This window comes from Gavialis gangeticus, unplaced genomic scaffold (genome assembly GCF_001723915.1).
Source record: "Gavialis gangeticus isolate Ggan-Ray unplaced genomic scaffold, GavGan_comp1, whole genome shotgun sequence".
Taxonomy (NCBI): domain Eukaryota; kingdom Metazoa; phylum Chordata; order Crocodylia; family Gavialidae; genus Gavialis; species Gavialis gangeticus.
This window is the reverse complement of record NW_017729002.1, coordinates 17,015,621-17,033,001: the sequence shown is the minus strand read 5'-3', so window position 1 is coordinate 17,033,001 and position 17,381 is coordinate 17,015,621. Positions and strand designations below refer to the sequence as shown.

The 17,381-nt window shown below is 39.9% G+C and overlaps 1 protein-coding gene and 1 long non-coding RNA gene across 2 annotated transcripts in view; one reads left to right on the top strand and one right to left on the bottom strand.

The window, feature by feature from the left end:
* The window catches only part of CREBBP (CREB binding protein), a 232,906-nt gene that overhangs the window by 169,927 nt on the left and 45,598 nt on the right, over positions 1 to 17,381 (top strand). Inside the window, exons 19-23 of the mRNA XM_019507551.1 lie at positions 40 to 128; positions 6,215 to 6,295; positions 7,042 to 7,098; positions 9,979 to 10,056; positions 10,558 to 10,625. Of these exons, the coding sequence (XP_019363096.1) occupies positions 40 to 128; positions 6,215 to 6,295; positions 7,042 to 7,098; positions 9,979 to 10,056; positions 10,558 to 10,625 (373 nt within the window). The remainder of the gene's footprint in view (positions 1 to 39; positions 129 to 6,214; positions 6,296 to 7,041; positions 7,099 to 9,978; positions 10,057 to 10,557; positions 10,626 to 17,381) is intronic.
* Positions 5,720 to 13,794, bottom strand: LOC109290786. Its single transcript, XR_002095683.1, has 3 exons — positions 13,711 to 13,794; positions 7,256 to 7,260; positions 5,720 to 5,732 (listed from the first exon to the last, which is right to left on the bottom strand). It is a non-coding gene; the product is annotated as an uncharacterized LOC109290786 (long non-coding RNA).

Here is a 17,381-nt window from a genome sequence, read left to right as displayed (position 1 = left end):
AGTCATATTGTTAAGGTTTCTTTCTCCTTTATTTTGCAGTATGAGTTTTCTCCACAGACCTTGTGCTGCTATGGTAAGCAGCTGTGTACTATTCCCCGTGATGCTGCCTACTACAGTTACCAGAATAGGTAAGTCAAAACATTTCTACTTTATCCAGGAAATGAAATGCAGTGAATGCCAGAGTTCATCTGTTTGCAATGTAATTGTTATTAAGGAGAATAATGTTTAACCTTGTTCTCTTCTTCTCTGCCCAGTCAAGAGAAAATAAGACTGTTTATCCTTATGTGCCCCCAACCCCCATTTTGTAGACAACTTTGTTTTTTACATTATATCTTACTATAAAGATATAGATACTTGTCAGTTTAGAGACTCTGCACTGCCCCAGCAGTTCATATTTTCCATATAATTTGTTAGTATTCCTTATTTTATAACAAAAAAGAGCTTAGGAAGCATTCCTCTTGCATTGAAAGAATTATAAATGTGCAGGTGCATCTTAGAATTGTAGGTGGCGTTTGAAAAATAAATAATATAAGAGTACTGAGAGATCATCTTAAAGATTTACATTGGAAAATAAATGACCTCATGTAAATCAGTCCAATTGCATTGGAGTATTTTGAAAATGTTGCATCGAGTTAGGACATGAAAAGCAAAATCATAAAATGAAACATGGGCTTGAACTTACTTTGAAAAAGTTTTCAGTGTAAACAAAATGAAGGTTAGCTGAATGGATACTGTAAGCAACTGCAAATGTCATTCATAATTTTTTTTCCTTTAAGTGTGTTGTAAGTTTTGCTTTCTATAAAAGCTCCCATGATTCCATGGAAGTTTGGAATTAAAAAGGTAGTCTCCAATTAAAATAAGGAAAAACATGTAATTTAATCTCTGTTGGTATCCATTTATTAAACAAAGTGTAGGATTCATTAAAGCACTTGAATAATACACTGCGTAGCACATTTTTGATTTTCCTCATCTGTTGCAATTAAAATTTAACTTCCAATTACTTCTTGATCCATCAGTGCTATATTGAGTAACATTATTAATGAGGAAAGTGAGTTGTCACTTTAAAAAAGAAAAGTTTTTTTTAAACCTAAACTCACTAGGACTCCAGAAAAGGAAACCAAGTGTTTCAAGTCCCAGCATTAAATGTCTTCCTAGCAGAGATTTAGCAAAGCCTGAACCTTGCCAACTCTGAGGTGTACTGCAGACTGCCTTCTAACTTCAATTATGTAATAAATAGGGTTGGACAGTTGGCACTTGCATGATCTCTCAAGACTCTGCATTATGAAAATCATATTGAAATATAATGCTCTAGTATTCAACACAGCTAAAACGTAGCTCAGTAGAGGAGCCTATACTATGTTTTATTTTTGTTCCCAAGTTGTTCTCGGCCAGGCAGTTAGCATGCTTATGTTAACATATCAAACTTTGACTATGGATGGATGTGCATACCATCTGTAACATCTCAATAATGGTGGATCTGCCCCAATAATATTCTTCTTTCAGAGAGAGACTTCTTTTTAGTAGGACATTTTGTAGTGCCACATGTAACGTCTATCTAATTAGTTAACTATCTGGCACTGCCATTTAATAATAACCTGGTGCTGCAACATGTTTTTTCACTGTTTTAGAGCCTACCACTATTATCAGATGCACTGGGTAGTATTATATAGAAGGTCTTTTGTGCAAAGTCAAATCACTACTATGTACATTCTGTAGGCTTTATGGATTTCATTGTGTGGCAAAATAGACTGTGCTTAAAATAAAGGATAAAAGTGTTCTTTTTTTCCAGTTGTCATTCATTTGTGATGGTGATTCAGGCGAGGTAGCTTGTTGGTTTGGGGATGGGGCATTGCTCTTCAGACTGAGTTGTTATACATGAATGATAATTAAGGACTTTCCATTTGAGATAACTAAAATATAGGTCATGGATCTCCTGATCTTATTTAAAATTTTAGGAACAAATAAAAAGACCTACAAAGCATGAAATTAACATGTGATGGTTTGCATTGACACACACTTAGGTAGGTGTGTGTTCCCACAGTTGCTAAGAAAGGCGAAACTTTTATTTTTTAAATGTGTACTCTTAACATGAGAATTTTAAACTGATTGTATCAGATGGAAGATCAGTCCAGATGGTTGAGTATCCTTTAAAAGAAGGCTCTATTTTAAAATAAATAAACGGGGATAGTTGTTAATATCATGTATTTGATTCCGAGGCTGCCCTCCCCCAAAAAACTCAGGGCAATTTACGGTACCAAAGTCATAAAAATAGATAACAATAATAAAACATACATTTCCTACTTATGTATGAGATTATCAGGATTATTCAGTCCACTACAGAATATAGTTTGATAGAGCATTGGCTGTAATGTCGTCATCTGAAATCCAGACTTGTTTGTTCAGTAGTGTAATTCAATTTTATTTTAGTAGTAAAGAGAGGTAGTTGGATGTTTTTGTCTGAAGTCAGGCAGAAGGCAGCTCAGAGTGGTACTTTAGACTAATTTATCCAGAAAGGCATAAGCTTTCATAGGTAAGAGCCGACTTTGGCAGATGCTGCATCTGTTTCCTAAAATGCTACTCCATCACATCTCATCTGATGAAGTAGGCTGTCACCTATGAAAGCTTATGTTTTTCTGATTGAATGAATCTCTAAGGTAGCACCCTGCCCTGCCTTCATTTTACTAGTAGTTATACAAACTCACAGTGAGTGGTCCTTGCTGAAAGAACTAACAATTGTAGTAGGTAGGGCAAACAAAAGGTAAGAAGGGAAAGTGACTTGGCCACTGTAGTCGCAGCAGATCAGTAACAACATGAGTAAAACCCAAATATGCTGAGTCTCCATTCAGTATTCCTACACAATCACTATTGAGGTTTTTTTGGTCAAGCGATGAAGCACAACCTATCTCTGAGCTGTCCGATTTATAAGCAGCTGGGAGCTGTACCCATCTGCTTCTCTCCCCACCACATGCCACATGTCCTCTGGCTGCATGCCAGACAGATGTCCCTTACCTCTACCCACACTGCTGCCTGAACCCCCTGCCACTATTTTAGGCCTGTCTCCCCCCAGTGTTCAAGCATTGTGGAATTAATAAAGCCTTGCATTTCAATTAAAAAGCTAAAAATAATAGTAATTCAGTAGGGACATTTGGTTTTTTTAATCAATGAGTTATGGCTAGAATTTTTAAAGGAAATAAAAATTTTCTGAAACCATATTTTGGATTTAGCTGCATATGTATGTGGTATCAATTCCAATTTGTAATTATATACATTTTTCTTCATATGTATTTTTTATTTTTAATCAAAACTTTTGAATTTCTAGATGTGCCTGCAAAAATGTTTTAACACTTGCCTTGATTTGCAGCACTCAAACATGATATCAGCTCTCTAAACAGTCTGCATTTGAAAAGCTTTTCTTTTTCAGTGTTACAAGAACCATGTCATGTTTGTTTTTGTGCGACTCTAGTTGCCATAATATTGTATGCCTGCTGTAAGTTTTGTGTGTGTGTGTGTGTACACGTGCACATGTGCTGGGGCGTGCAGTATGCAAAAGAAAGCTCTGAAAGTTACAAGCCAGTTTCATTCCTTTGCAGTTCCATATCAATAACAAAGTATCTATAAATGTTGTCTTCTGAGATGCTTGTATAGATAGATATTTGGAACGCTTTGGTTGTTCTTTTTCATTGTATTTGGTTTTTCTCATTTTTAATTATTTCATGTATAGGGATCAACCTTTGGGAAAATTGCAGTTCTATTTTCTAGGGTGTTGAGTATTTTGGTTTTGATCCCACAAAATAATGTAAACTTTGCTGGATTAGGTCAGGAGTGCTCAGTACCTTCCAGGATTGAATGGTAACATTGACAATATGAGTTAAGATTTAATTATCTGGAGAGACTGACTGAAGACTGCTTATTGGTATAATGTTTAAAACCTTAAATATTTAAGTGACATTCACTGTGGGGAGCTCTTACAGATACTCATTGCTCAATCTTTTAGGGGCATATAGAGTCCCCTAAGCTAAAGATGATAGTGGATTAAAATGAGCAATTTCTTAATTACAAAGGAAAAAATAATATCAGTATTCACTCCTAAAATGTTCTTGTGCTTAATTACAGGCATGAGCTAATAAGATTTGCACTGTTCTGGCCCTTTTGCTTAGATATAGCAGCTCAGCTCTAAAACCTTGTTTGTTACTAGGGAAAGAAGATACACATTTAACTCTAATTAATCTATATCAAGTTAACCAACCTATTTTGTTATCCTTGTGTAAAGATAAGACAGTTGCAGTTTTAACTTGCGCCAGCTATTTAAGGACAAGGAAGGAAAGGGTTTATGTCAACTGGCTAGAATGGGTAAAACTGCAACTGCCTTGTATTCATTAGGATTCTAACTTGTTGGTATGGGCTACATTACCTAGAGTTAAAAATAAGCTTTTGTCTAGTAAAAACGCATCCAGCCACCTCTGCATGCATGGTTCCCAATCTTGAGGCTGCTGCAAACTGTGTTAGAGGTGGGTGGCATAGAGCTGGTTCCAGTTCTGGGGAGCACCAGATGGCTCCTTAGCTGCATCCAGTGCTTTCTGGGCACTGTTCAAGAATTGTTTCACTTTGAATTTGGGTTGTTTTCCACGTGCCTTAAAATTTGATGTCTTTCTTTACTAGTGATATGATAGTTATTGTCCATCACAGAAAGAAGATTGTGCTCCATATATTTCAATAAGAAATAGCTATTGGTATCTCCATTACAATATATTACTGGAATGCTGTCACCTGGATTACAGTTGTTTTTTAAATGCTTTCAAGTGTGTGTTTGAATGAAGGGGCAAGCTATCACATTAATCTCCATCCCCATAAATTGTTGGTTCAGTGTGACACTGTCCTGTTTGATGCCTTTTATTACTTACCTTTCTTGATTATAGTTCTAGTGTTCGATTTACTAAAACTGCATTTTACTGTGCTGCCATTGCTGCTTATTCTTTCTCACTCTTGACCCTTCATACAGCTCTTTTATTTTGATGATCCTTTGTGGCCATTCTACTTTTTATAGCTGTGGCTGTACTTGTTACCTTTGTTCATGTTTGAATTCATACCCTTTCCAAACATTTAGCTATCATTTTATATAAAGTCCTGATAACTTTGGTTCCAGTTCATCTGAAATACAAAAAATCTTACATAATTAGATTTTTTCAAATGCAGATTGTATCTTTTGAAGTAGACCTCTAATTTACTCAACTTGGTTTACAAAACCACAGCATTGTTTTTGCTGAGTATATCATAGATTGGCTGACAGTTGGTCTAGTGACCAAAAATTGTAACTAGTTTCACATTCGATTTGTAAAGCTTTATTGCAGATCTTTAATGTATTACTGAAATATATTGTATGTATGTACAATATATAAAATCTCGTTCACATATATACATACATATATTTATATATAAATGGCTGGAAACTCTGACCCATAAGTGCATTTCTGTTAAATGTTTGTCTAGAGTATGGATTTGGTTTCATTTGTATTAAAATAAAGTTAGCTGAGCAGTTGGTCACATTTAATTTTATAAACCAAACAACATTTGAATCTTTATTATTTTTATATACTTTTCAGTATTAAGGCTATTTCTGCCTTTAAAGTTTTACTAATAATAATTGAATGCTTTTAGCATAATTTTCTTTGTTTTTTTCAGATTATGATTACTTTCTGTGAACGTTGTTTTTCAGGCTTTTTGACATCAGTATTCTTTTTAAAAGAAATCATTAATCCTTGAGCCTGAAATCATACAACATTTTCTCTAACTAATGAAAATCAAATCCAAATTCTTAAATTTAAAGTATATACAAATGTAGCACTTACTAGCTACTGATAAATCATTTCAAAATTTTGAATTTGACATCCTATCATTTGTTAGTAATGATGGCCTGTAATGTATGAAATGAGACCGAATGCTAATCTGTGCTTTGCCTTGGCTTTCTGCTCTGTGTTGTCTTGGTGTTTGCGTCTTACCTCTTATGTCTGTGCTGTTTGTTCCCTTCCCTGTTCTCTAATCCTGCCCTTCCCTCCCCTCTGTTCCTTTTCATTGTCCACACTGACCCATCAATCAACCAACAACGCCCCCCCTTTCGTCGTGGTGATCTACCCTGCTCTGGTTGGTGGCTCCGTTGCTTGGGTGGCTGTGTGTTATGATGGACCAGTTCACCCAAATATGGCCTTCTTGCTGACAGGTATCACTTCTGTGAGAAGTGTTTCACTGAAATCCAGGGGGAGAATGTTACCCTGGGTGATGACCCTTCACAGCCTCAGACGTAAGTAAACCTGATTGTTCTGAATACTGCATTTAAAATAACTTCAATACGTTCTGTCTTGATGTGGTTGCATTAAACAGAGCAGTTACTGCTTTTTAGGGTAAACCTGCAGGAGAGTAGGACATTTTTAGTGTAACAGATAGGTGTTTGTTATCTGATGTTTTTCAGTATTTGCTCTTCATATTTTAAGTTTGCCACACTCCTTTATAACTGCCCGTGTTCTAATGACTTCAGCAGTGGGCTCTAAAATTAAAAAAAATAAACCAATGGCAATGATTTTGCATTGATCTTATCATTTCTGTGAGTGCTGTTAGAAATTCTGATCTGTCGCTGTCTTAAAGCACTCACTTTAATAAACTACTATCACTTGTTTTTAAATATACTAGACATGACATGAAATAAGATGCAAAAAAGTTTGAGGGCAAGACCAAACATTTCTGAAAATAGCTGTTTTATCAAATGCAGTTTTTCTAGCTTTTTTGACATGTACTAGATCTTGGGTTGTGTGTCTAGGTGTGTGCAAATTTGCATAGTAATCATATTATCTTAGTTTAAGATGCAAAATAAACTAGTTACATTAACAAGGAGAAATTTGGATTTTTTTCACATGAAAATGAATTCCATGGTGCTTTTCCCACAAAATGTAAATAACTGTTGTGTTTTCTTGTTAAAATTTGGAGTTCTGGCTACTTGCTTGCAGTTCCTTGTGAGATAAAGCTGATTAAAGTTTAATTTTAACTCTCTAGAACTATCTCTAAGGATCAGTTTGAAAAGAAGAAAAATGATACACTAGATCCAGAGCCGTAAGTACAAACACCGCTTTTATTCCACCCCCTGCCAAACCAGGTGACTTGCGATCACTGAAGAACTGTTACTTGCTTCTGGGGCAAGAACTCCAGAAAAAAATGGTTACAGACAAAATAGTCCTTCTTTCCCCTAGTTCTACCTTAAATAGGCAACACAATCTCTGTTTTTAGCCCTGCCCATGAAGTTCAACATCAATTTCAGTTTTGTTGGTGCATATTAGGAAAATTTGTGCCTGTACTTTAATAATACTTTGCAATTCCTTATTGTTTATCCAGAGTTCTTAGTTGGTACTTGTGTTCCTTTCTTTTTCTTATATCTAGGGTCTTGAGGGGTGGGGGAACCAACAATTTAAAAGTAGCAATCTGCTTCTGTTAATTTTCTGTTTCAAGTTCTGTTCCTCCTCAGCTTAGGAAGATGCAGTCATTATCATAGATAAGAACTATTATATCACAAACTGAAAATTGGAAAATAAGCCTAAGAAGCAAGTGATTCTATTCCTACACTACAAAAACATAGAAGGAATGGCACAGGGTAGGGAAGCTTTTAAAGGTTATTCTATCTAAATAGAAAAGTTAGAAGAACTTTGTGTTAGAAGTGCAGGAGGGCTGGACCCAACAATCTTGCAAGGTCCCTTCCAGCCCTTACAATCTGTGAATCTATGAAAGTGTTTTTGTGGAAGTATCTGTGTCTTCAGAAAATTCCCTCCTTCACAATGTGATGGTAGGTATCTACAAGAATAGATTGAGTCTGTTCTACAAGATACTACACAAATATATATTGAAGGCCGTGACCCTGCAGAGTTTCCTCTTTAATGAAAATAATATTAAATGAGTGGATGTAACCAAGAATGGGAAAGAGTAAGAGGTTGAAAAACAAGGAACATAGCGATAATTAGTAGGAGGATAACATACTATTTAATATTTCGTCTCAGTTTCATTGGGATGCTGCATTACATGAGGCCTCTCAATCCAACCTTGCCTGTATAGGAGTACTGTACTGATTCCAGATGTTGAATTACCTTTGTGGTTACTAAGGCTCCCTGTACGCATTAGATTTATTCCATATGTAATGTGTTAACTGAGGCATAAATAGGAAGGGTGCTACATGTGCACCCAAATGAAGGCACCATAAAATGGTGCATGAGCCATAAAAGTGTTCCATGTGTAATGTAGAATATTTGTTATAGCTAGCTTGTCTGGTGCCTTAAATTTAGCATATGGCCATTGGCTGACAGTCAGTTGATTTTGTCCTAGCTGGAGGCCAGCCAAGGATTTTAAACCCCACACTGTATAGCACTGACCAAGTTTCCCAGCCTGCGGGAGCAGAGGCTCCCAGTTGGCAGAAAGCAGAGGCTTCCTCAGTCACTTTAAACCCTGCACCAGGCAGTACTGGCTGGGCTGCCCAGCAGAGGGAGGCAGAGTTTAGCTTCCCCTGCCAAGGACTTGAAACCTTGCACTGAGCAGCTCTGGTTGGTTGAGTGTGGTAACCTCACTGGAGTTTGGAACCCCAGTACAGTTCCTGCTGAGCTGACAATCAGCTGATTGTCGGGCACCTATCTTTAAACTTGCTGGTGTAAGGCTCCTCCTGCACTGGTAAATATGGTGTGATTGGGATCTGATTCCCTACAATTCCCAAAATTTTGTACTTCCCTATCATTCCAAAATTTTGTGCAAAAGGCACAATTGATGTGATAGAGGTTCAGATGCCATTGCACCTTTAAATGAGCATCTTCCAGGGGGTGGAGATGTGATCTGGATTTGCTTCTTCATGGTGAGTTAGACTTGCCTCATTTTTGGTTCAGCTGTTTGCTTGACCAGTGAAAGTAAGAGGACCTGCTTGAGCCTTGCTGCCTCTTTCTTCCATCTTCCTCTTGGGAATTCCACAAAAGTCAGTTATGTGGTTTGGTAGTTTGAAATCAGAAGGATTTCTAATTTGCTGAACCCATCCCTTTTCTTACTTACATCACACAGAAAATTTGATATCCCATCTTGTAAAAGTATGAGGTAGAGATCCCCTTTGGCTCTTCAAAACTGCACTGAATGTAAAGCCCATGCTGGCATTTGGTGATATAAAAGTGTAGCTATCTGGACTGGTCCTACTCACCAGATATGGGTTTTGTTTGTTTGTTTGTTTTTTCCACTTTCAAATAAAAAATGTTATAGACAAAGACAGGACATGAAGACAAGCTGGTGCATATATGCTGGCCTACTCATTAATGCTTGAACTAATTTTTAGGCTCAGGAGTAAGATGAGCAATATTATTCATCCATGGTTACACCAGAAGACTAAATTCCCTGCTAAAGTCAGCAGACATGCTGTTAAAAAAACAGATGAAGTGTATGATTTGAGGAACAAATCCTAGAAAGTAGGAGTTTACACAAAGGGCCTTTCACACTTCTGACAGTCTTTGACAGTGTATGTTCTGAATATATTTGTACCTCAAGTATGCTTGCAGAGCATATCCAGTTTGTAAATTTTGCTTAAATTTCATGTAAGGATGGGAACGTAAGAAATATACAGTAAAATGTTTATTATCTGGAATCCTGTTATCATGAATGTCAGTTAACTGGAAGATTCTCTGACTTGCACAGAGTGGCTGGCTCTGATAGCCCACCCATTGGTGAGCTGTCAAGAAGCCCTGCGGAGACCCTCCTGCCATTGGTGCTTGAGCAGCCCTTAGAGACTCTGTGGCTTCTCATTTGGCAGCACAGATTCCCAGAATATTGATTATTTGGAATGATAGGGAAGTATTTTTTCTGGGTAATCATTGTTTTACTGTAGTCTTGTTCTGTCATTAAAAAGTAGCCATCTGGAAACTGACTTACCTTTTGTAGTAAGTAATTTTTCTTGTTTGTTTGTCTGTCTGTTCCTCTTAGCTTTGTTGATTGTAAAGAATGTGGTCGGAAGATGCACCAGATCTGTGTATTACATTATGATGTTATTTGGCCATTAGGGTAAGTAGTTTTAGATGTCTTTTAGCCCTAAGTTCTTCACTGTATATGAACTGTTTGCTGTTGATTTAACAAACAGCCTGCTTTGGGGTAAAAAGAGGCAAAGCACCTGCAAATGAACTGCAGTTTTGATGGTGGTGTTAATGCTTTTTAAACATATTTAGCCAAAATGTGTAAGGAGTGACTTGTCTACGCAGGTGGCATTTCCTCTATTTGCATTACTATTTCTAATAATAAATAAATGGTCAAGGCAGATAACTGATGGGGGAAAAATGCATGTACAATATTCTGTAGAATGACTTGGCCAGCTCCTAAGTGCCTACTTTTTTTAAGATTGAACTTAAATTGTTCATACGTCATATAAAAGAGATGAGAAAGTAGATACAAGAACTTTTTTCTGACTACTGGTATTAGTACAAAGCAAAACAGTATTTTTTAGCAGTAGATTACATCAATGGTAGCATATTTTTACCAAATTTTCAGCAGTCTTTTTTTTTCTTCCAGCTTTGTCTGTGACAATTGTCTAAAGAAAACTGGTAGAACACGTAAAGAGAACAAATTCAGTGCTAAGAGTAAGTTTATGGTCTCTTTAATATTAATATATTTTAGAAAGTAGGTCCTCAGTATATAATTTCTTCAACCTTTTATGTTCCCCAGGCTAATACCTGACACCTTCAACATTGGGGTGCCTGAACAGTGCTAGTGCGTGCCAACATTTTCATTTGTCATGTAGACCTGCTCTTTCGAAGTTTCTAAATAAACAGTGACTCTATACATTTTTCTGAGGTACAAAGTAAAAGGAAACACAGCCATGACTGACTAAACTTAGACTGGTTTGTATGTAGTCTTCACATAGAAGTGAATGTCTCTTGCTGTGTCAGCAATTGACAGACGCTGCAAATTTACTTTATCTTTATGATAAATTTACTGTAAGGTGTTTGGATCATGGGTGTTTCCAAGGAGTCAAAGAAATTCATGGGATGGTTATGAATATCTCAAGTTTCAAAATCAGTTCGTTGGTACAGCATTCATACTTCACCATGCTTTCTGTTGGTCCTTTCTTTTTTCATAAGGGTATTAAGTAGCATGCAGTCCATGGAAGCAGCAATCTTAGATTGAGAAGACAGTGCGTTTATCCAGATTGTGCAGATTTTTGCATATAAAGTTAGTGTGTTGATAAATCAGACATACTAACTTTTGCTCTTTTTATTTAAGCATCTGACATTCATAAACTAATTCTAGAAAAGGGCTGTGTAAGTACAGGAACTTTTTATTTGTATAATTCATGAAAAGAACAGTTACAAAGTGAGAATTTCAGCACTTTTCACTAGCTTAACTCTTCCTATCAAATGGTAGAACTCCCATTGGCTTGAATTTGATGACAGCTATTAGGTAGGTTCTGTGTACTTTTCAGAACTTTACCCTTAATGAAGAATGTAGAATGGTGATCTTCAGTATTCTATTTTCTGAGCAGGGTTTTGAGGTACAGTTATATCTGATTGTGGACAAGATAGTGGGTGGGTAAGATATATTCCCCTTTACCGTTTTCCAGAGATAACTGCAAAGGCTGTGTTAAGAAAATGGTAGGTGCCTTACCTAGACATTTTTATACTTGGAAACGTTTGGTTTCTTTCAAGTTTATTCTTAATTCAGCATCCTGCTTGAAATACTTATATTAACAAGAGTATTTTCATGAATTATTTTATCCTTTAGTTATAGGTTATGAGGGTTTTTTGTTGTTGGGGTTTTTTTACTTAGTAAAATTTTAGGATTCCTGGGTAGGTACTAGGGGCAGCTCTCATCCCTTGGGACTTCTTGCAAGTTTCTTTGTCCATCTGACAAATGTTAAGACTGACCGGAACAATGAGCCCAAGTTTGCATTGGTTTCCTACCACCTGTCATCTTTTTTCTGAGTTATGCTCATTCAGTCCTCCTTCTGTTCTGATCTTAGAATTTTGTAGAACTCCAGAACCATAGAGAATGTTATATAGGCCTGGCAGCTCCTTGGCAGAGGACATTGGGTCACCTAATCCAGTTCCTTCATGTTTTCTGTTAAAAATAAATAACTCTTCTGAACATGTTTTCCATAGAACTTGTTCTATGCATTAAGAAAATGCATATTTGAGTGCCCAAAGAACTGCATCTCTGTGCATGGTTAATTCTCAGAATGTACCAAAATTGAAAACATGAGCCCAAAAGCTTGATGCTGCTGGGTTGTTTTTTTTAAGTAATGTTCAACACTTCACACACTACCATGTTTCATCTTTCACTCTTAGTTTAAGCATCTGAATAAAAAAAAAATTAAACCAGAGGAGTGTAGAAGTTAAATTACAAAATTCTGTCAATTACAAAATGAAATTCATCTCTCCACAAAGGGACTTGCAAGACTGTATCACTTAACATTGTCCCATGTTAAGTTATGGAGAGGGTCTTTCACATAACGTGAAGAAATCCTGGACATCTTGTAGGATATATACAAAAGATGTAATGATAAAATGATTTCAGTTGAATATCTGATGCAGTGTGTGCTAAAGCATTATTTAGAAGGGGGACAGAAAGAGTAAGTGGGAACTGCTTTTATAAAAATGTTTGAGCAGCAAATTGTAAAATTGTTGTTTATAAAGGTTACATTAAATAATTTATTTTGACTTAAATTGTAAAAAGGATTTAAGTTAGCCAAAATAAATTATTTCCTTTGTTACTTAATATAGGTGAGGAGCTTCAGTCTTGCCTAGCAGCTGGCAATATAAGTAATCTTTGTAGTTATGAAGGACTAGAAAACAGACTACATACTAGAAAAAAAGGCAAACTGTAAGGGCCCCTCCACATGTACAGGTAAAGACATAATGAGATCTAATGCACAGTTATGGGATTGCACATTGGTTCCCATTGTACCTTATCAGTAGTGCAAGGGGGAGCCTGGGATCACAATCCCAGGGAGCAGCCTGGCAGAGAGAGGCACAACTAGCTGTCCCCACTGCTGCCAGGCGGGCAGGTAGCGCACAGCCAGTGTGCAGTATTCAAGTGACAGGAAGCAGAGCAGAGAGCCCCAAGTCCACAGCTTGTAACTCATCCACCCTGCCTACATCTGGGAGGACACATTATCTCCCCTCCCCAAAACCCTCTGCGGGGGGAGTGCACGTAATGGCAGGGAGCCACCCACCCTCTGGACGAGCTGCCCATGGCTCCATCCCGCTCTCTGCCGCCGGCCCTGGTCCTTGGTCCCATGCACTGCCCTGGCTGGGCAGTGCCCCTGCCCCCCTCTCTCCCTCACTTTGGGGCCTCAAGCTGCCCCCCTCCAAGCCTCTTCCCCTCCATAGACTTACCTGCAGGGAGCTGATGTCCATGCTCTGACTGCATTCCTCGTCACATGCATATGTGCGGCCCCTTGCATCGTGCTCCCAGCAGCCCAAAGCAGGCTAGAACGCTGCCCACCTGCAAGGGGAAACCTGCCACTTCCTGAGGGAACCCAGGCATCCAGGGGCCCCACTGGGGAAAGGGATTGCAGGTGTCCAGGGCCCTGGCCAGAAGGCATAATTATTGGTAAACATTATCAGCTACAACAGCCAAAAAAAGCAAATGCAGCCAGTCCTCAACTTAAGACATTTTGGGTTACAATGGACAGCGTTTATAAATTGACACCGTTTCGACTTTGACGCTTGATCCAACATCACGCAGCACCAGTGAACAAGTTCACTGCATTGCCCATCTCCCTGGAGAACATCTGTCCAAACTTCCTTGGTCACTTTCTTTAAGAAAAGAGACAAGACTCCAGAAAAACCTGCAGCCAAAACTCCTGAAAAGACTATAGCCAAGAACCCTTCAAAAAGTCCAGCAAAGTCACCTCAAAGAAGTCCTTCCAAATCAATATGATTGCTATTTACAATATAAATACATTAATGTAGCTATATTACTCCAGCTATAATTGATTGAGTACAAAATTCTAGGTTATTTTTGGTGAAAATAGGGCATCGGGCCTTGGTTCAGGAGCCAGTCCCTGATTTTATAACATTGTTCCTATGGGAAAATCGGTTCCGAATTACAGCGTTTTGATTTAAGACGAGGTTTTCAGGAACCAGTCATCTCATAAGTCTGAGGGTTGCCTGTAGCCAATAATGTAATTTGCCTTTTAATCGGTGCCGATCTGATAGGCAACCAATATATTGGTGCACCTCTACTAAGAGCACCCAAAATGCTAATGCTGTAATAGGTATTGGATCTATTTTGCAACTTCAAATAAGGATTGCATTAGAAAAAAGCTGCAACCTCCTTGTGTAGCTTTTTATAGTAATGATGTTAAATGCAGCTAAGAATCAAAATACAGTAGCTTAGTAACAAAGAATGTTAATACTTTAAGGGTATTCAGAATATTTACTTCATGTGAGTTGTGTTTTACAGTGGATGAAGCATTAGCATTCTATAAAAATGCAACAATTGCTGCTGAGTTGTTATCCATGTAGGCAATCTCTTGTCAACAAAATTATTAGAGGTGCACCAATACATCGGTCCCATATCAGATTTGCACCAGTATAGGGAAAATTGACAATATCGGCTATCAGCTTTTTTGCCTCATGTGGCCGATAATGTGGCTGATAAATGCCCCATGCATGCACGCAGCTGCAGCATGCATGGAGTGAAGAGCGCAGCCCAGCGGTAGGGGGAAGGAAGGGACATGGGTGGGGCAGATCATGGCCCCTGCAGTGAGGAAGTGGGACAGGAGCAGGTGCAGCACAGCTGGGGTGGGGCAGGTGCAGGACAGAGCAGCAAGCAGCTCATCCTGAAGTGGGGGGCAGCTCCTGCGTGCACCTCAGGAGGGCACGGGGGGCATGTACCCCCAGATCTGTGCATGGGGCAAGGGCGGGCTGCTGCTAGAGGCTGGGACCTGGCACCAGGCTCTTCCCAGTGGGGGCTGGGTCAAGCTACACTCAGGGCAAATAGTGGTGCTGGGAGAGGGGGGCTAGGACGGCTATGATAAATTTTGGGGTGCCTGCAGCTCCCCCAATGCCTCCCTCCCAGTGCCACCACCGCCTGTCCTGATCCCAGCCCAGCCCAGCCCCGCCACCAGGAAGAGTCTAGCACCATCCCAACCTGCAGCTCCAGCTTGCTCTGTCCTATGCATAGATCTGGGGCACAGGCCCCCCTGTGCCTTCCTGGGGTGTGCACAGTGGTGGGAGCTGCTCTCCTCCTGCTCCCCAGATGAGTTGCAGCTCTCTCCCATGCCCCGCCCTGCCCTGACTGGGCAACGTCTGTCTCTGTCCCACTCCCTCCCTCACTGCAGAGGCCTCTATCTGCCCCTTCCCTTCCCCCACGCCAGACTTACCAGCCCAGTGCTGGTCTCCAAGCTGCCCGGCTGCATATCTGAATTGGATTGGTATCAGCCAGTATGGCTCCTTAAAAATCAGCCATCAGTGTCAGCCCAAAAAATCTCTATCGGTGCATCTCTAATAATTATACTTTCTGCATCTGTTAATTTGGACTTTTACTTAGTCTGTAATACTTCATGTGCAGTAGCACGTAATGATGGAGTTACGTTGAAGGGCTTTGGGTATTACTTAGTGGAGCTAGCAATGAAGAAGTAAATATAAGGACAAAACATAATTTGTAAAATTAGCTAAAGATATACTTCTTTGTCAAACTGAATTAATGGAACTGATTTCAGTCTTTTGTTTCTGTTTTCTTTGAGAGAGGTTGACACACATACTGCTTTTAAAAGGAATTTTCAGTATTGACTCAAATCCAGCCCACTGCAATATAATGTATGGGTGTTCCACATTTTCATTCAGTATACTATCAGTGGCAATGGAAATGTAACAGTTTTTCCTCCAAGAATTGCTGAAGTCAGATTGGTTCACACATAATGAAGTTCTAGAGTGTGTTTTGCTGGTGATGTCGTAACTACAGAATTCTAGTAGATTGTGGCAGAACACTATATTAAGGTGTAAAGGTTGAGGCCTATACTTGGGAGCTTTTATCTGCTATTTTCTTTCAAATATGTATGTTCACTAGGGCATGGACTATGTCTTTTAAACTGTAAAACTCTCAGTACAGTGTTGACATTTCATGTAATCATAGAGAAGTAGAGCTGGAATGGACCTCCAGAGGTTAGCTTGTCCAACTCCCTGCCTGAGGCAGGATCATCCCTGTCCAAACTATCCTATACAATCTGTAACTTAAACTCTTACGTATGACTACTGTCAACCTTGGTGTAACACAGACATAACACCCTAACCTGTTGCAGGTAAAGCAGAGGAACAATGACATCCAGAGTCTTGCCTCTAAAACATTGTCAATATATGTGCATGAGGTCCTATGTCAGGGGTGGGCAAAATATGGCCTGAAGGCCAGATCTAGCCCACCAGGCACTTTCATCCAGCCCACGAGCACCCACAAATTAATTGTACCCCACCCAGCCCTTCTGCCCATGAGGGCAGGAGTGAGACAGCCACATACATGGCCTGCCTCTCTTACACAGGGCTTCCGACAGTGCATGTGCAGCTCCCATACTTGTATGCCACCAGGGGAGGCCCTGCATGATAGAGCCAGCTGCCTTCCCCATTCCCTGCCATGGAGTCTAGGACTCCAAAGGGAGCAGAGGCTGGGGCTCCCCTCCATTTAAAGCTGAGTCCTGGGACCTTCACAGCAGGGTGTGGGGAAGGTAGCCAGCGCCATGGCTTAGGGCTTCCCCTGCTCGCGCACCAGTGTGGGAGCTGCACATGTGCCACAGGAAGCCATGCACAATGGAGGCAGGCCAGCCTGGCTACATTTTTCACCCCAATGCACAGCACTGGCTGGGGTTACACACCGCAAGGGAGCAGCACCAGGCACCAGTGCCCTGACTGCCCCACTTGGTCCTGCTGCTGCCTTGATTCAGGGGCTGTGCACCATGGAAGGAGGGGTCTGCACACACCTACACAATGCTCCCACAAACCCCCCACACAAATACACGCCCCACACACCCCACCATACACACCTCCCACACGCACAATATACAAAAGTAAGACTTTATTTTTTTACCTACTAAATATTATGCAAACAAATTATGACAAAAATGTTTTTTGTGGTACAATTAAAATATGCTATAGTACAGTGGTCACCAACCCAGAGCCTCTTGAAGTTGATCCTGGGCTCCAGGGGCTGAGCGTGCGTGTGTGTGCGTGCACCCCCAGCCCAGCATGTTGGTCAGTGGGGGAGGGAAGGAGCAGAGGGCCAGGGGGGCACATGCAGTGGGGCTTGGGCCACAAAGCCCAGTCTGCTGCGCACAAGTTGGGGGGGGGGGGGAGGGGCCCCCCCCAAAAATGGGGCAGGGCCGAAAGCTGCAGGCGCCCTGG